We start from the raw sequence: 18,833 nt of genomic DNA on the forward strand, positions 1-18,833 counted from the left end.
ACAGATAAATAAGGTGGTCACGAAGGCTTTGAGAGCATTGGCCTTCAGTCAAGGTATTGAGCGTAGGAATTGGAATATCATGTTACAGTTGTACAACACATTGGTGGGGCTGCATTTAGAGTATTGTGTTCAGATTTGGTCATCCTGCTGTAGGAAGGATGTCATTAAGAGTGCAGAGAAGATTCACCAGGATGTTGTCTGGACTCAAGGGCCTAAGATACAGCGAGAGGTTGGGCAAGTTAGGACTATTCCTTGGAGCACAGGAGGTTGACGGGTAATCTTATAAGGTGTATAAAATCACGAGGGGAATAGAGAGGGTGAATGCACAAGGCCTTTTTTTCCAAGAGTAAGGGAATCAAGAGCCAGAAGACATGGGTTTAAGGCGAGAGGGAGGAAATTTAATAGCAACCTAAGGGGCAACATTTTCACACAGATAGTGTTGGGTATATGGAATGAGCTGTCAGAGGAGGTAATTGTGGCAGATACTATAACAATATTTGAAAGACACAAAGTGCTGAAGTAACTCAGCGGGTCAGGCAGCATCTCTGGAAAACATGATGATGGCTGACCTGCTGTGTTACTCCAGCACTTTGTATCTATTTTTGTAAAGCAGCATCTGCAGTTCCTTGTGTCAACATTTAAAGAACATTTGGACGGGTAGATGGACAGAAAAGGGTTGGACGGATATAGAAACATAGAAAATAGATGCAGGAGGAGGCCATTCGGTCCTTCGAGCCAGCACCGCCATTCATTATGATCATGGCTGATCATTCACAATCAGTAACCTGTGCCCAACTTCTCCCCATATCCCTTGATTCCACTAGCCCCCAGAGCTCTATCTAACTCTCTCTTAAATTCATCCAGTGATTTGCCTCCACTGCCCTCTGTGGCAGAGAATTCCACAAATTCACAACTCTCTGGGTGAAAAGGTTTCTTCTCACCTCAGTTTTAAATGGCCTCCCCTTTATTCTAAGACTATGGCCCCTGGTTCTGGACTCCCCAACATTGGAAGTAGTGTGCTATCCAGTCAATATGGCCCATATGGACAGGTAGTACTATTGTAGAAGGGGCTTCTTGATCGGTATGAACAAGTTGGGTTGAAGGGGCTGTTTCCGTGCTGTTGACTATCTAGATTAAATGGTCATAGTGATTTTGGCAATTTATTTCTCCCTCGCAAATTTGTTGTTTAAAATAAAGATTTTGTCTTTGGTTTGCCTCTTGTCAGGGAAGGGAGTAGAGTGGCAAGAGGGTATTTTAGGACAAATGTTAGTGAATTATTAGCCTTCAGATCTTCACTGAGATCGTAACTTTCTTTTCCTGTACCAAATAACTGAAATTTCTCATCTGCTTCAACCATTCATTCCTACAATATTCCCTCATTTAAAATAAAAGTTTAATATCATCCAGTAATTACTTCCAGATTTGCCATATTTCATTACATTATACTTTATCCTGCAAAAGTGTTCATTTATGTGGAGAGGAAGTGTCCATTAGTGGGAGAGGGTAGGACCAGAGGCTATAGGATCAGAATAAAAGGTTGTATCTTTAGAAAGGAGATGAGGAGGATTTTTTTAGTCAGAGGGTGGTGAATCTGTGGAATTCATTGCCACAGATGGATGTGGAGGCCAAGTAAATTGATATTTTTAAGGTGGAGATTGGCAGATTCTTGATTAGTAAGGCTGTCGGGGGTTATTGGGCGAAGGCAGGAGAATGGGGTTCAGAGGGAAAGGTCAGGCATGATTGAATAGTGGAGTAGACTTGATGGGCCAAATTGCCTAATTCTGCTCCTAGAACTTATGAACTTATCTCACTGGTAGCACTTTCATCTGAATCAGTAGGTCATATAGTTGATTGTCACTTTACGACTGCACTCATAATATAAAATAACACATCAATACAGAAGTAAGGGAATGTGGCATTGTCAAGGGTATATATACGGGTATCAGTTTAGTTTTTAAGCATTTCTAGGGAATTAATGGCTTGCACAACAGACTGGTGGAAAAAAATGAGCAGAACTAGCATTATCTGTCTTTCCTGGATTGTAATTGTCTTTTCTGTTCTGCCAACTTGATGGACTTTATTTATGTCAAGATCTAAACTATCTTTAATATCCGTGTATTTAAGTTATGCATTCCGCAGAGAAAAGAAAATCAATATTTGGGATAAATGTTAAATTGAGGTCTATCTCCCTTTTCAGATGAATGTATGAGGCATGGTGATATCAGTCAGATAGCAGATTTGTAAGTTGTTGAGGTTTATGTGTAGAATTTTATACCGGTCCATCAGTTCAATCAAAATGCCAGTGTCCATGTTTCCCTTGGGATTTTACTCAATCTACTTTATGCACCCCATTTGCATATCTTCCAACTCTTCCACTTGAATCTGTCTATTCACCAGAATTTTGTGTAGGAAAGAACTGCAGATGCTAGTTTAAATCGAAGGTCGACACAAAATGCTGGAGTAACTCAGTGGGACAGGCAGCATCTCTGGAGAGAAGGAATGGGTGACGTTTCAGGTTAAGACCCTTCTTCAGACTGATATGGGTCTGAAGAAGGGTCTCGACCCGAAAAGTCACCCATTCCTTATCTCCAGAGATGCTGCCTGAACCGGCTGAGTTACTCCAGTATTCACCTGAATTAACCCATTTGGGAACTGTTTCCACATTCCATTCAATCTCTTAAACAATAAAACAGATTTATTAATTGTGGGATTTATTGTATGCTCAAAACGGCTCTCTTTTCTTCAAAGTAATCCACTGGTAGTAACGTTTTCTGGAAAGTGTTGATGTGCAAATTGATTAGAAACTGTTTGCTGTTTATGTCTATTGTTTGTTCATTCTTGTTGTTCTCACTGTATTTGATCATTAAAAACACCTTGGCTGGATGAAATTATGCACTATCAGTTTAGCTTTTAAGCATTTCTAGGGAATTAATGGCTCACACAACAGACTGGTGGTAAAATGAACAGAACTAACATTACCTACCTTTCCTGGACTGTAATTCTCTTTCAAATTTAGTTCTACCAACCTAAGTGAAATCATGGCGTGGTCTAAAGTATATTTAACATCAATGTGTATTTAAATCGTGCATACAGCAGAAAAATCAACCGTTTAGCACAACTACTCTTATATTTAAAATATAGCTATCGGGTAAGGGGGAAAAGATTTCAAGGGGAACTGAGGAGGATCTCTTTCACTCAGAGAGTGGTGAATACCTGGAATTCACTGTTGGAGTCAGTAGTGGATGCAGTATCACTAACAGCATTTAAGACGTGTCCAGATGAGCACAAGTCACCTGGGCATTGAAGGCCATTGGCCAAGTGCTGGAATATTGGATTAATACAGATGCGTGCCCACTGGTCGACGTGGACGGAGTTTTACTTTCACTGGAGCTATAACACAAACTCAAGATGGGAAGTTACTTAAAGACATGATTTTGTAAAACAATACTATTTTGCCATTTCTTAACAATGAAATGGATTCTCACTTAATTTTCCTTTAACATGTTATTTTACCTCCTCCGCATTGTGAGTTATTTGTCTAAGCAGTTTTGACTGTGGATACTAAAAGTCCTGTGATTTATTTATTTTTTGTTTCACTTGCAATTGCTTTCACTGTAGGAGAGCCGCCTTAACCGAAATTCAGATGAAAGCCTATTTAAAACCCGCTTGCAGACAGCTTTGGCTAAGAACCATTGTATCAGCTGGGATGTGTTCAGCAAGGTTCCGAACTTCATTGTTGCTCATTATGCAGGAAAGGTCAACTACCAGATTGAAGGAATGGTGGAGAAAAACAAGGTAAGAAAACCCAGGATTCATGTGGCATTGATTCAATGAACATTAAATGTTATGATTCTTCTGACAATGCAGGATCCTCTGCAGTAATGATGTTTCAGTATATTATGTTCTAAAGCTCCTTAGTGGAGACCTAATTAGGCAGATTTCCAACAGGTTGTGTCTAATTATGTAATATTTATTTGCATTGATGTGCTTTCCTAAAACAGAATAAATATTTGATTTCACAATTACAACAAAATACCAAATGCTGTAAGAACTCTGTGATGAAGCATCATTTGTAGAGGGAAAAGGTTCAATGTTTGTGGTTGCGATCTTTCTCCATGACTGTGTGGAAAATAGCCAGTCGATAGCTGTATGAGGGAGAGCTGGGACAGAGGCTAGTCACAGGTGGAACCAGATGGGGAAGGGATGATGGGCAGATGAGACCAGGAAGGAGAGGAGATGGGATGGAAAATGTGAACAAAGAGAGAATAGAACTAGGTGATTAGGTGAGTGTGCTTGGGAGAAGAGCAAGGATTGTGGGTTACCTGAAATTGAAAATTCAGTGTTTCATCTATTGCCTAGAGTTCCCCACTCCATCCACCACTTCGGTCCATCTGCCCATCATCTTCACCTCGTTTGGTTCCACCTATTGCCTACCAGTCAGAAACATAGAAAATAGGTGCAGGAGGAGGTCATTCGGCCCTTCGAGCCAGCACCACCATTCATTGTGATCATGGCTGATCGTCCACAATCAATAACCCGTGCCTGCCTTCTCCTCATATCCCTTGATTTGACTAGCCCCTAGACCTCTATCTAATTCTCTCTTAAATCCATCTAGTGATTTGGCTTCCACTGCCCTCTGTGGCAGAGAATTCCACAAATTCACAACTCTTTGGGTGAAAAAGTTCCTTCTCACCTCAGTTTTAACTCAGTTCTGTGTCCCACCTCTCCCTTGTACTGCTGCATACTGGCTAGCTTTCCTTCTCCTCAGTCCTGATGCAGGGTCTCGACCAAAAATGTCAACTTGCATCTTTACCTCCATGAATGCTCCTTGATCTGCTGATTCTAATTATGTACTTTCTTGGTTCAAGATTCCACCATCTACAGTCTCTGTTGCCTTCATTTACAGAGTTGGGTGTATCCCATGAAAAGTGCCTTGTTTACTTCCCGTTATGGACTATTTATCATCTTGCTCACAATTTCCTGTTTACAGTTAAGACTGATCAATAGATTTTTAAATGTTAGAGGAACCATTGGAAATGGAATTGGTGCAGGGAAATGGCACTGAAGCAGAGTATCAGAGATGAATTTATAAATTGTAGAGCAAACACCTGGGGCTGAATTCTCTATTCCTACTTCTATTTTTTAATATTCTTAGATTGGGGAGCAGAGTAGTCCTATGAACCAAGGGAAGGATAGCTATTATCAGACATGGGGTAAAAATTGAGTAGACAGTATCTGGATCCAACACTCCAACCTGGTATGGAGGAAAATTGTGGTTTGAAGGAAGGGAGTGAAGAATGCACTCGCATTTAAAATAAGCACATCGTGATTGTGTTGCATTGTATCTAATCTACGGTAGGACTTTAGAACGTCTTTGTAAATTATGTACCAACTATAAGTTGCAACAATATCCTTGATAAATTGGAAGGTAATTTGATTCCTTGGTGCTGCTAGCTTAACCTCATGAGTTTATTTTAATTTTTAAACATTTCTCTGGTTCTGTTCTGGTAATATAAATGACTCATTGATCCTGTACTTTAAAAAATGTAGACATTTTTTGTACCGCCCTCAAAAAAGTGTGGCCTTGGTTCTTGGTTCTCCAAAATATTCCAAATGGAATTTAAACTGGAGGTGGGTAGATACAGCCTGTTGGGTAGCTGTATATAAATAGGCAGGATAGAACCTCTTCAAAGATTTGACCATTGGTATTCTATGTTAATAAAATGACATATTTTGTTGAGAGCTTTGCAGTTTGCCTTGCTGTGACTACCATACAGAAATCAGGCTATTTAATATTCCTCTTGCTTCAGGATCCTGTGCCACCAGAGCTGGTGCAGTTGTTGCAGACTTCCCGGGATGTCCTGCTGGTGGAGCTATTTCCCATCGAAGAGAAAGAACACAATAACACTAAAGTACAGAACAGAGCTATTACTGTGGTCACTAAATTTAAGGTCAGTTTGCATTAACACTTGGTTGCGGTGGTATCTGTCATAGAGATGAGCCCCTGGTGGTTGTGTTATCCAATGCTTTTCATCACTTTCTCCTGCAGGGTTCACTAGAGAGCCTCATGTGTATTTTGAACAGCACTACACCTCACTACATCAGATGCATAAAGCCAAATATGGATTGCAAGCCTCGCCTTTTCAAGTCACAGGAGGTACAGTAGTAGAATAAGAAAAGTTGCATTTATTGCTGAAGACGCTATAAAACTTTCATTTGTTAGAATGAATCAAGGAAATTGCCACCATTTTTGGTATTTTGCCACAACTTTAGAGGCTAGATAACTTCCATTTTCTATGAATGTAAAAGTAAAATATCAATTTTAACTTTTTTAGATTTAAAATTTGTTGGGATTTACTTAAGCGGTGTTTAGATTTGGGCAGTGCTGTAAAGTCTAGAAGTGCTGCACATTGTCACGGTGGCACAGCGGTAGACAGCACTTGCAGTGGCGGAGACCCAGGTTCGATCCTGGCTAGGGGTGCTGTCTGTACGGAGTTTGTACGTTCTCCCCGTGACCTGTGTGGGTTTTCTCCGAGATCTTTGGTTTCCTCCCACATTCCAAAGCCGTACAGGTGTGTAGGTTAATTGGCTTGGTGTTAGTGTAAATTGTCCCTAGTGTGTGTAGGCCAGTGTTAATGTGCGGGGATCGCTGGTCGGCGCGGACTCGGTGGGCCGAAGGGCCTGTTTCCGCACTGTATCTCTAAACTAAACATTGTCTGAGTTTAACATTTTGTTTATCCATGTTGTGAATAGATGGAAATTCACATCAAATATTTATGTTACTTCCTCTTATTTTGAAATGAAAAATATTCATAAATTTGGTTTTGATTTCAGATTTTCACCCAGCTAGAAGCCTGTGGTTTAGTTGAAACAGTTAACATAAGTGCAGCTGGGTTCCCCATTAGGTATGTTAGTCCATTATCAATCTGCACTTTTAAAAAAATTGGCTATATTATTGTGTGATGTAAGGAATCTTTTATCTTATTTCAGTGTTTTGCTCATACCTAATACATAAAGGAGCATTATCTGTAATAATTATGAACTACTTGTTCCTAATAGGTTATGAATAGCCAATTGTACAAATTGTTTCCTGAAAAAATACATATGTTGGAAATTCAGATTAAATTTTTTTAGGTGATTCACTTGGGAAAGTTTACATTTCATTTAGCTTGGATTCAAAAACTAACAGGTGTATGAAATGTGTTTTTGTTGCTGGAAATGTTGTCTAATATTTTATTCATCTAGGGTCCCATGCCAGCATTTTCTGGAACGATATGGACTTTTAGGGAAATACGGCCCAATTAATTTACCAAGTCCAGCAGGTGTTAATGGACTAAATGGGAAAGGTTAGTCTTCTTAATAGACAATAAAACCGTAATAGAAGAAACATTTAGTTTAATTAATAGGCTACTGGTACTATAGCTTTGTGCTAAGCAAAGTTTTATATAGACTTGTTAACTTTGGTTTCTCTTTGTTTTCTCTCTCCTTCCAGTTTCTTTCAACTTGACTCTTCACCAATTTCTTCATTTCACTTTGCTGTCTTCAACTTACTTATTGACTCAAATTTTGCTGCCATGTCTCTGATGCTTTCAAATTCACCTGTAATGGAGATGCTGTTGCCATGGAAATGGATATCGTTTGCCTTTGCAGGTTCATTATCAACAGATGGCAGCAGTGAGACTTTGCAGCCCGCTGTGCAGGACATTCTCTCTCATGTATTAGACGGCCAAAGTATTGTATCATCATTCCATAACCCAGCTGCGAACCAGTTTTGTCGCTCAATAGTGCACTGTGGCAAAACAAAATTGTTCATGACTCATGGTATGGTAAGTTGTCAAAATTATCTTGAGGGGTTTTCCTCTGCTTTTCCAGTTGAGCTGCAAAGGAACAAAGATAGTTCATATAAAAGCCTCAGCCTTGTCCTGTCATTCAGTTAGATCATGACTGATGCATATCCAAACGCCATCTGGATTCCTTGGTTAATTATCCCTTGACTAATAAAAATTATATTAGTCTCAGGTTTAATATTAATAACTGAAGGTTAGAGTGCTTGAATGTTAACACTATGTTTGTGTAAAACAAGGTTTTAGCTTAACTTCCGAATTGGCTGATTTTGATCTGAAGGTAATGCATGCTCGTCCTATTCTCCTTCACCAATAGAAAAGATACTTTGCTAACTAATCTATCAATTACTTGCAAAGCCCCCCAAAATCTTGATTAAACTGGCAACATAGGTGGTGAGAGCAGGTATTGAGGGGAGTGATTCTGGGATGCCAGAACTAACTGTTGAGCCTTTCCAAGGTGTAGTGGGCTTAACTCAACAAAACACTAGTAAAGGGAGGTGCCCACTTGATAAGCCCAGTGATATACTGGCATCTACATGATGGGTTTTTATGTGCTTGTTAACATGTAGATCGCTTATTATTGAATATGGAGTTTGTTATTGTCCTATAACATAAGTATGTTAAGCAGTTTAGATACTACTTTGGTTTGGGGTTTGGTTTGCTTGGTTGAATGCTTATTCTGGTGTTATAACACAAGTACTTTGTGTTGTAATAGTATTTAATTGAAACTGTGAACATCTGTTAAATCTATGCTGAGCATTTATCAAAGCTTCTAATGATCTAGATCTTGCTGGTCATTCACAACATTTAGGGTTGCTATTCAGCTACTGAAAACACAGTAAATCTCAGACTTCTGTGGTTAAATTCAAATTCCAGACTTAAGAGATTCGCTCTTCTGAAGCTATCACTTCATTCTGGCACTGGACTCAATTTCCTTTGAGTATTTATAAAGGAAAAAGACTTGCAAGGGCAAATATGGACAAAGGCAAATTTATGGAGACACAAGGAATGGCAGATCCTGGAATCTTGGGCAAAAGAAAATACTAGAGGAGCTCAGCGGGTCAGGCAGCATCTGAGGAGGGAGTGAACAGGTAATGTTTTGGTCAGGACCCTTCTTCGGACTGATTGGAGTAGATAGGGGCGGAACAAAGCCTGGCAAGTGATAAGTGGATTGAGGTGAAGGGTATTGATAAGCAGATGAGTGGAGTAAGTGACGAAGGCCAGAGACGAAAAGGAGGCAAAAGGGTGTTGGGTAAGGAAAGAAAAGCCAGAGGATATGGGTTGAAGGGGGAGAAGGAGGAGGAGGAGGTTATTTGGGCAATGAGGCACTCTAGGGTGGCAGATGAGTGTACGATGGAGGGGAGATGAGCAGTCTGAGACAGTGGGAGAAATGGGTGCGCACTGAGGTGGATGGGCGGGGTGGGGGGGATAAGAAAGAGCGAGGAGGTAGTAGGATTATTACCTAAAACTAGAGAATTCAAAGTTCATACCGTTGTGTTGTAAGCTACCCAAGCGGAATATCAGGTGCTGTTCCTCCAATTTGGTTGTGGCCTCACTTTGGCAATGGAGGGGGCCAAGAACAGAAAGAACGTATGGGAATGTGATGGGGAGTTAAAATGGTTAGCAACTGGGAGACCCATCAGGCCTTGGCGGACAGAGTGCAAATGTTCAGTGAGACAGTTGTCTAGTCTAAAGTTGGTCTCGCCGATGTAAAGTTGGCCACATGAGAGCTCTGAATGCAATACACAAGGTTTGAATAGGTGCAGGTGAATCTCTGTCACAACTGTAAGGGTGACTGGGATCCTGGATGGAGGGTCAGGAGAGGCATTGCATCTCCTGCGGTTGTAGTGGAAAGTATCTGGCACTTGGGTGGGAAAGGAGTAGTGAACCAAGTAGTTGTGGAGGGATTATTCTCTGCTGAAACCGGGTGGGGATGGAAAGATGTGATCGGTGGCGGAAATGTCGGAGAATGGTGAGTTGGATGCGGAGGCTGGCATGGTGAAAGGTGAGGAATGTGGATGGAAGGAGTGAGGAATTGGGATAAGAAGCTCTGCATTAGGTGCATCAAGGTGCAGAGGAGGTGACATTGCCTAAGACCATTGGGGTGGGGAGGAAACCAGGAATTAATATGAGAATTAGGTGGGTGGCATTAGGAGTGTGGAGATTGGACATGAGATTAAGTGGTTGGAGAATGAAGTCACATTGGTAGTCACAATAAGAAAGGGAGTCAATTTTGGTCAATATAACGTTGAGGGGGTCCTGAATGAGATCAAGAGGTGGTGAGTTAGGGGAATTTGGGCGGTGTTCTGGAGAAAATGACTGAGAATAAATATGGCAGTTGCTTGATAAGAGTTAGTAGGATCTCAGGGTCCCAGGGTACCCAGTCAAGACACAATGATGACTCACTCCTGAATGTGCCTCAATGAAGTTCCAGTGTTATGCAAGATCTGGAAATGGTCATCCTTCTGCTTTGTTCCAGGAAAATGAAATCATTTTTCAATTGCATAACACTGAAAATACCATAATTTAATTTTTCGGAAATTAAGTCTTGCAAACAGCTGACTTAGTTACAGCATTGTTGTAATTAAAAATATTGGATATCGTTTGTTCTCTTTTCTGCAGTCAAAATCATTAATTAATGTATATGTAATGGTTTTGATTGCAGAATAGGCCTCAGCATAGACCCTTGAAGGGACTCCATGAGTCACTGACGTCCAAGTTATAAGACATTGGAGCAGAATTAGGCCATTCGGCCCATCAAGTCTACTCCGCCATTCATTATGGCTGATCTACAGTATCCCTCCTCAAGTCAAGTACATGTATCCATTATCCTCCCTATGTCATAACCCCCCACCCCAGCTAATTTCCAAACAAGATCATTACTTTATCTTTAGTGCTGTGGACTTTTATATTAGATCAAAGTTATGTGGAATCTTACCGAATTCATCTTAGTACTCAAAATAACATATGTTGATAATGCAGATAGTGGTAATCGATGCATGGCTGTGAAAAGTCATGCCATTTACTTTTTAGAAGGATAACATTTGTCTGTTCCTCTTAGCTTGAACTGCTTGAAAGTGCAAGAAATCAAACACTTGACAAGAAGGCGCTTTGTATCCAATATAGCTGGCGCAGATATCGCCAGAGAAAATTAGCACGATCAAGGCGGGCAGCAACCCTCATTCAAGCAGGTAAATATTGTTCCTTTATTGCTCAGCAGCATAAAAGGTGAAAAGAATAAAATGAAACATTCTCTACTCCCATAACCACTGTAGCATTTACCTTTGCGATATGTCAATTTTAACTCTCAATTCAACTTACACCCTATGTCCTGTCTACTGTTTGGGGGCCTGTAGATAACTCCCATTAGGGTCTATTTACCCTTACAATTCCTCAGTTCTGTCCATACTGACTACATCTCCTGATTCTATGTCGCCCCTTGCAAGGGACTGAATATCATTCCTTACCAACAGAGCGACCCCACCCCCTCTGCCCACCTGTCTGTCTTTTCGATAGGTCGTATACCCCTGAATATTCAGTTCCCATATTCATTTGACTGTAAAACTGTCAACTGTAAAAAAATTCACATTTCATTGACTTGGCTCCTTTTGTAAGATGAAGCCCTCATTCTGGATTCCGTTTATGCGAGTGAGTCCTCTTTATCTTGTCTATCCAATGCTTCTATCAAGTTTAAATTATTCTGGTATGGTATCATTTTATCTTCAAAATTGAAGGAGTACGTCCAAGTTTCTGTAAACTGTTATCATAATTTAACCCATTAAACTGTGTGTCATTCTGATCAATCTGTACTTTAATCTGTCAAAGGCCATTATATTGTTTCTAAATTGCAAAGTACAAAACTAAACGTAATACTGCTGGGTGTCTAATCAGAGTCCTTTCAGAATTGAAGGAAAACTTACAAACGCACAGTCTTCTAAACCCTTGAATTAATTGTTCTGGTGTTTTATCATTTTTGTTCCTGTGCATTAACTTGGACAGAACTGAGGAATTGTAAGGGTAAATAGACCCTAATGGGAGTTGTCTACAGGCCCCCAAACAGTAGACAGGACATAGGGTGTCCAGTAATTTATGAATCAATGATACTTTATACTTTAATTTATGTACATGATCATATAAATGCCATTGTTTCATTCATCATCTCCAATCTCTTAGCAATTCTTAGTATTTAAGAAAATACTTTGATTTGCTCACCTTTTGACCTGGACTGCACGTGTGCTCCAAATGCCACAATTTTGCCGCTATACATTTTGTCTTTGTCTCTTTGTATCTACTAATTCTCTAGACAAGTTGCTATATATCCTGTGGTGATACATTAATATTCTCTATTCCTTCAAGTAGATGATATGGGAAGTACTACCTGTCGTAAATGCTGTACATTTTGGCTCAACTTTTGGTGCCACCAACCAACTCCCAATCTTGCCAAGCCTGATCATCCCCAACCAGGGTCTTTTTTAGTATCATAATCTTGATCTGAACCAAAACATCAAAGTTCACAACTTCTGACAAGTCCATGATGATAATCTAAAGAGATTTTATGCATAAAAATCGTGCATTTTGTGCATCATGTCTTTACGAAGCCTACAGGGAGACCTGATAAAAGTATATAGAATAACGAGAGGGTAGACTGTCAGAATTAATTTCCCAGCAGGGAAAAATACTAGAGGGCGTAGCTTTAAGATGAAAGGGGCAAAGTGTAAAGGAGGTGTGTGGGGCAAGTTTAAAAAAATATATATACAGAGGGTGGTCAGTGCCCGGAACATATTGCCGGGGATAGTGGTTGAAGCAGATACGTTAGTGGCATTTAACATACCTTTGTATGGGCATATGGATATGCAGGGTATGGAGGGATATGGGTAATGTGCAGGTAGATGCAAGTGATGGTCTTGCCATCATATTCGGCACAGACATTGTGGGCCGAAGGATCTGTTCTTGTGCTGTACTGTTCTATATTCTAAACTGCCATGGTCTCTTGATCTAGTTCTAAAGTATTATTTTAATTAATTCTTGGTAAATGCGTTAATCTTTAATTAGTTAAAACATTAGTGCAATGTCTATTAATCTATGTTCTAAAATGCCATGGTCTCATGATCTACTTCTAAAGTATTTTAATTAATTCTTGGTAAATGCTTTTAATCTTTAATTAGTTAAAACACTGTAATGTCTATTAATCTTATTCCGTGAACAGAATAGTTGTAGAACTTCATTGGGCATTTTTGCAACAGCTATTGGTGCATAATTGCGAGCTTATTATTCCTTCCATTTCTCCACAGCTATTAGATCGTGGTTGACCAGACAGTGGATTAAGAAACTCAATCATGCTGCCATTGTGCTACAAAGAGCATGGAAAGCCTGGAAGGCGAGTTAAAATTTAGAATTTTCTCCAGTATCTGGCTTAACTACGTTGCATAATCTTGTTGAAAATCATTCCTTAAATTATTAAAATGTTAAATTGATTGCCAAAATATGCTTAAATTAAGATCTAGTAGTATTGATCTAAGAATAGCCAAATTAAATTGGACCGAAATAAAAACAGACTACTGAGGTGAGAGGGCCATAAATAAGCCAACCTGCCACATAAGCTAATTGCATTTTTTTTCAAAATATTATATTTTTAGATTAAAATGGAAACCTTGGCAGAAGACGAATTGGATGATACATCATACTTTAAAGAAATAGAATTGATTCCAGGTTCTCCTAAGTGCTCATCTTTACTTCTCCCACTACGTGCGTCACCAAATAAGCAGTCTAAAGCAATTCATTTTGACAATCTAAACTCGTGCTTTTGGCCTCTGGGTCTGACCCTGTCATCTTTATGCATTACTGCAATGACTCCATCTGCATGTGAAATTCTTAAGGCTTTTGCTCGACTGGCAACCTTGAAGTTGAAGTGGCGAAATAACCATAAATTAAAGCATAATCGGTCTCATCTGGGTATTGCTTCTATTAGAGCATTACCTGAGGTAAGGAATATGTTTTCTTTTGTATACATGAAATATTTGTAACAACTGCAATTAAAATATGTAATGTTATATTTATGTGTAATATTGGATAGTTCCTTCCTCTTATGTTCAATTTGGGTTGCCCAAACAAACCCACAAAATTGGTCCTAATCCAGTGTGAAGCAACATTAGGATTTCTACACCCTAAAACCAGAGCTAACATTGGATCTGCACAACTGCTGAAGAAGGGTCTCGACCCGAAACGTCACCCATTCCTTCTCTCCTGAGATGCTGCCTGACCTGCTGAGTTACTCCAGCATTTTGTGAAATAAATACCGTCGATTTGTACCAGCATCTGCAGTTATTTTCTTACACTCCTGGTGTAACGGTCAACATGAAGAAATTGCCTTGTAGAGCCATAGACTCGTAAAGCTGTTCAGCTTGAAAACTGACCCTTTGGCCCAACTTGTCCATATTGACTGAGTTGCCTTACCGAGCAAATCCCACGAGCCTGTGTCTGACCCATATCTCACCTAACCTTTCCTATCCATGTATCTGCCTGTACAAGTGTCTTTTAAAGGTTGTAATTGTACCTGCCTCTACCACTTGTGATCCACATTGAGAGAGTAGAAACCTTGTTTAATGAAAAGGTGAGACTGACGTGAGTGCAATCCAAGCAATATTATCGATTCATAATTGTAGTGCACGGGTAATATCTCGACGGCAGTGAGCCACAAAATGAGTCTCTGGTAATATATCTGTTATGACTGCTTGAAATTTCATTGTGAAAAAATTAAAAATCGGTATGATCAGTGAGCAATCCAGGTGGAAGAGGAATAGTCCACGGTCTTCCTGCCACATATTTCACTGATTCCATCCTTGGGAAAAACCGGAGCCTGCAAATAAAAACATAGCACAAAAAGTAAGGAAATTTGTGTTTGGTAGATTATTTCTTTGTTGTAACAATGCTTCTTGGCAATAAATCTTATACCGTTGGAAAGCCTGTTTATTTCCCTTTTAAATGGTGCCACATTTGTAAGGAACATGCATTTGTGGGATGAGCAGCAGAGCTGAGTATATGGGTTGCGCCCATGAAAAATTTGCCAAATCTTCTCTGCCAATGCCAAACAGCTTATTCTGCTGTTGCTATTGACTCTTGTTTTGAGCTTCTGGTACCCCCAGGTGCTGACAATCGGGTGCCTGATTGGCACCTGATTGGCAGCATCTGTGAGCATGGGTCCTGCTACAGTGGTCAGTAGGTGTCTGCTCCAAGAATCGGCATGCCATGTTTGACTGATCTGGATAGGGCCCGTGCGATAGGGCAACTTCAAGCTGGTGTTCGCAAAACCAAGTTGTGGCATTATTTGGAGTGAGCCCGAGTACCATCTCCAAAGTGAAGGCCAAGTTCCATATAATGGGGGATGTCAGAGACAGGCCGTGAAGTGGGCGTCCCAAGAAGACGACACCCGAAGAAGACCGTTTCCTTACCCTGTCAGCACTTAGGAACCGTAGGCTGTCTTCTACAGATTTGCAGTCAAGGTTTGCAGGACGATATGGCCGACGGCTCTCTGCCCAGACAATTCGGAACAGACTGCACGCAGCCGATCTCCGGTCTCATAGGGCTGCCAGGAGGCCTGCCATGACTGCCCTTCACCGTCAGGCCCGTTTGCGCTGGTGTCGGCAACACGTGCACTGGAACCTGAACATGTGGAGGAACGTTATGTTCAGCGATGAGTCCAGATTCTGCCTATGGCAGTTGGATCATAGGGTCAAAGTGTGGAGAAGACGCGGAGAACGCTATGCTGATTGCTGCACCGATAGAGTAACATCTTTTGGTGGAGGCAGTGTGATGGTGTGGGGCGGCATCTCCCTCACTGGAAAAACGAGGTTTGTCTTCATTGGAGGCAATCTCAATGCAAAGAGATATCGAGATGAGATTCTGCAACCAGTGGCAATCCCATATCTCCACAGTCTGGGACCGAACTCTATCCTCCAAGATGACAATGCTCGCCCCCACAGAGCAGGGTTTCTCAGAGACTACCTCCAGAATTTGGGAGTGGAGAGGATGGAATGGCCCACCAGCAGTCCTGACCTCAACCCCATTGAACACTTGTGGAATCAGCTTGGGCGTGCTGTTCGTGCCAGAGTGACCAACACAACCATGTTGGCTGACTTGCGACAAATGCTGGTTGAAGAATGGGATGCCATCCCACAACAGTGTGTGACCAGGCTGGTGACCAGCATGAGGAGGAGGTGCCAGGCTGTTGTGGCTGCGTATGGTTCTTCCACACGCTACTGAGGCTCCTGTTTATTAAATGAATAAATTGTTAAATTGCCAATATGTCTTGTTTCTTCAGACTTCAATCATCGAATCCACCAAACAACACCGAACAAGAGTCAATGGCAGAATAAGCTGTTTGGCATTGGCAGAGAAGATTTGGCAGATTTTTCATGGGCGCAACCCACATACTCAGCTCTGCTGCTCATCCCACAAATGCATGTTCCTTACAAATGTGGCACCATTTAAAAGGGAAATAAACAGGCTTTCCAATGGTATAAGATTTATTGCCAAGAAGCATTGTTACAATAAAGAAATAATCTACCAAACACACATTTCCTTACTTTTTGTGCTATGTTTACCTTGGTTATCAGAAGTGTCCAGGTAAGATGTGGTAACTCTGGTGACTCTTTGAGAGTACGCAGTTTGTTGATGAGCATGTTTTTGCTTTGTGCTGTCTGCCTTGGATCTGTGGCGGTATGGAGTCATACAGCGTAGGCCCTTCAGCCCAACTTGCCCATGCTGACCACATGTCCCATCCACACTAGTCCAGCCTGCCCGCGCTTGGCCTATAACCATCGAGATCTATCCTAACCATGTACCTGTCCAAATGTCTCTTAAATGTTATGATGGTGCCTACAATCTTCATTAATGGAGTGCTGAGTGTGAGGTGACAACTGGGGCATCCATGGGATGGGTACATCAAGCTAACATTTGGAAATAAATGCTCCCTATTAGTTTAATCCATGCTGTTGGTTTTAGAAAATGATTGAGTAGTATGGTCTGATGCTACCCAATCAGATCTCCTTTTATTAGCAGAGTATCCTTTCACATTGAAAGACTCAGAGTGCTAGAGAAATCTGGAAGGGAGCTACGACAGGAAGTTTCCTTCTCTCCCTCTCCAAATTGGTCTGAAGATGGATCCCAACTCAAAATGTCACCTATCCATGTTCTCCAGAGATGTTGCCTGATTTGCTGAGTTACTCCAGCACTTTGTCTTTTTGTGTTAACCAGCATCTGCAGTTCCTTGTTTGTATCCTTTCACATTGCTCAGGGTTGTGTTTTTATGTTTGCAATGTGATCCTGATTCAACTGTAAATGCTCTATTGAAGGTCCTAACTTTAATGTTGACGTAGATGTTATAGAAATAATGATATAGGGAAAGGTTAGGTGCACTAATGTGGAGTGAAGTCTTACAATTGGTATGATTTCAGTTAGAAACAATGAATTGTACATGATTAACACCCAAACACAAAAGTGGTTGCATGATTCAGCTTCTAAGCATAAATATTTAACATATAATGGTGTTACATTTTTCCCCTCAGGTTCAAGTGAAGTTCCATTGCAAACGATCTCCACTGCTTTTTGCTGACACTTACCCAGAACAACAAAGGTGCATGATCATTGGCTTTAACCAGATTTTATTGGAAAAGCTATAAAGTTAATCATTTTATCAACATACCTTGCCCCCATTGACTACTTAACCGTATATATGGAACCTTGTAAACACAAGCCTCCTTGTAAAAAATCAGTTCGCTTCTGACAATGAAAGCAGTCATAAAAAGAAAAGTTGATCAACCCTTGATCAGATTAACTCAAATATAAAGTTTGGGCAAAATACATTTGTAATGCAAGAGCACAGATTTGTATTTGCACTGTTCTGATTTCATGTTTAATGAACGCTACATAAATTTTATTTAGTAAAACGTCAATGTAATATTTGTTCAACAAAAAGAATGTTTTTGGTGAAAAAGGTGCATTATTAGGATTGTTACAAGAAATTATTCGTGAAGAGTTTTTCATACTGAACAGAACATCACACTACATTAAGTCCATGGTTATTCTTCTTTCCTCATGAGAAATTAACCCAACCTACCATTTCATTAATACTTGCATTTTTATGTCAAATTTGATTGTACACAAAATAACTGCCATCAATTCAACATTGTTCATCTGAACAAAAAAGCTACAAATTGGTATTTGCAGCTCCACGAGTTAAGAATTATTTTAGGTTTTTTTTTTGTTGTGCAGGGAATCTCTAAGTAACATGCAATTTTTCAAGCTTCTGCACTAAAATACTTTCTCGTGATTTTGTTTGCTTAAATATTTTATCAACAAATCAGTCAGTGCTGTTTTGCTAACATCTTAGTGCTGAATATTGACTGGAGAAAATAATATTATTTTGTGCTACATCAGTATTGAGGGACAAAGGTTTAGGGGTAACATGAGGGGGAACTTCTTTACTCAGAGGGTTGTGGCTGTATGGAATGGGCTTCCGGTGGAAGTGGTGGAGGCTGGCTCGATTTTATTATTTAAGAGTAAATTGGATAGGTATATGGATAGGAGGGGATTGGAGGGTTATGGTCTGAGTGCAGGTAGATGAGACTAGGTCAGGGAGAATGGTCGGCGTGGACTGGTAGGGCCGGACAGGCCTGTTTCCATGCTGTAGTTGTTATATGTTATATGTTATATGTTATTCTTGACTATTGTGTAAAGAGCTTGCTATCTTGCTTTGATAAATTCCTCATCTAAAGATATACTGATTAGTGACATTGTAAAATGTTAAATTGTTTTATATTTTAGATTAGTTTTTCCTGACAGCTATCATGACCATTTTGTTTTGATAACAAGTTGTTCTTTGGATAATACCATATTTCATTATCAATGCTGCTCTAGTCAGCCAATGGAAGAGCTCATTTAAGCAGAGGTCTCTTCTAGATGGAGATTTTGTCGTGCTAAACCAGTTTAGTC

General features: G+C 40.3%; 1 protein-coding gene across 2 annotated transcripts in view; it reads left to right on the forward strand.

Annotated features, from left to right (window-relative positions):
* The window catches only part of myo19 (myosin XIX), a 45,743-nt gene extending 27,435 nt beyond the window's left edge, over positions 1–18,308 (forward strand). The window contains exons 15-24 of one of the 2 annotated variants that reach the window (XM_078422108.1): positions 3,619–3,795; positions 5,811–5,951; positions 6,050–6,157; positions 6,835–6,905; positions 7,246–7,346; positions 7,651–7,826; positions 10,906–11,035; positions 13,136–13,221; positions 13,481–13,825; positions 17,408–18,308. In XM_078422108.1, the coding sequence (XP_078278234.1) occupies positions 3,619–3,795; positions 5,811–5,951; positions 6,050–6,157; positions 6,835–6,905; positions 7,246–7,346; positions 7,651–7,826; positions 10,906–11,035; positions 13,136–13,221; positions 13,481–13,825; positions 17,408–17,521 (1,449 nt within the window). In that variant the 3' untranslated portion in view covers positions 17,522–18,308. Of the gene's footprint in view, positions 1–3,618; positions 3,796–5,810; positions 5,952–6,049; positions 6,158–6,834; positions 6,906–7,245; positions 7,347–7,492; positions 7,827–10,905; positions 11,036–13,135; positions 13,222–13,480; positions 13,826–17,407 lie in introns of those variants that run through there. The other variant, XM_078422107.1, reaches the window with a different exon arrangement.
* The last annotated feature ends 525 nt before the right edge of the window (positions 18,309–18,833 follow it).

This window comes from Rhinoraja longicauda, chromosome 26 (assembly GCF_053455715.1).
Source record: "Rhinoraja longicauda isolate Sanriku21f chromosome 26, sRhiLon1.1, whole genome shotgun sequence".
Lineage (NCBI taxonomy): Eukaryota > Metazoa > Chordata > Chondrichthyes > Rajiformes > Arhynchobatidae > Rhinoraja > Rhinoraja longicauda.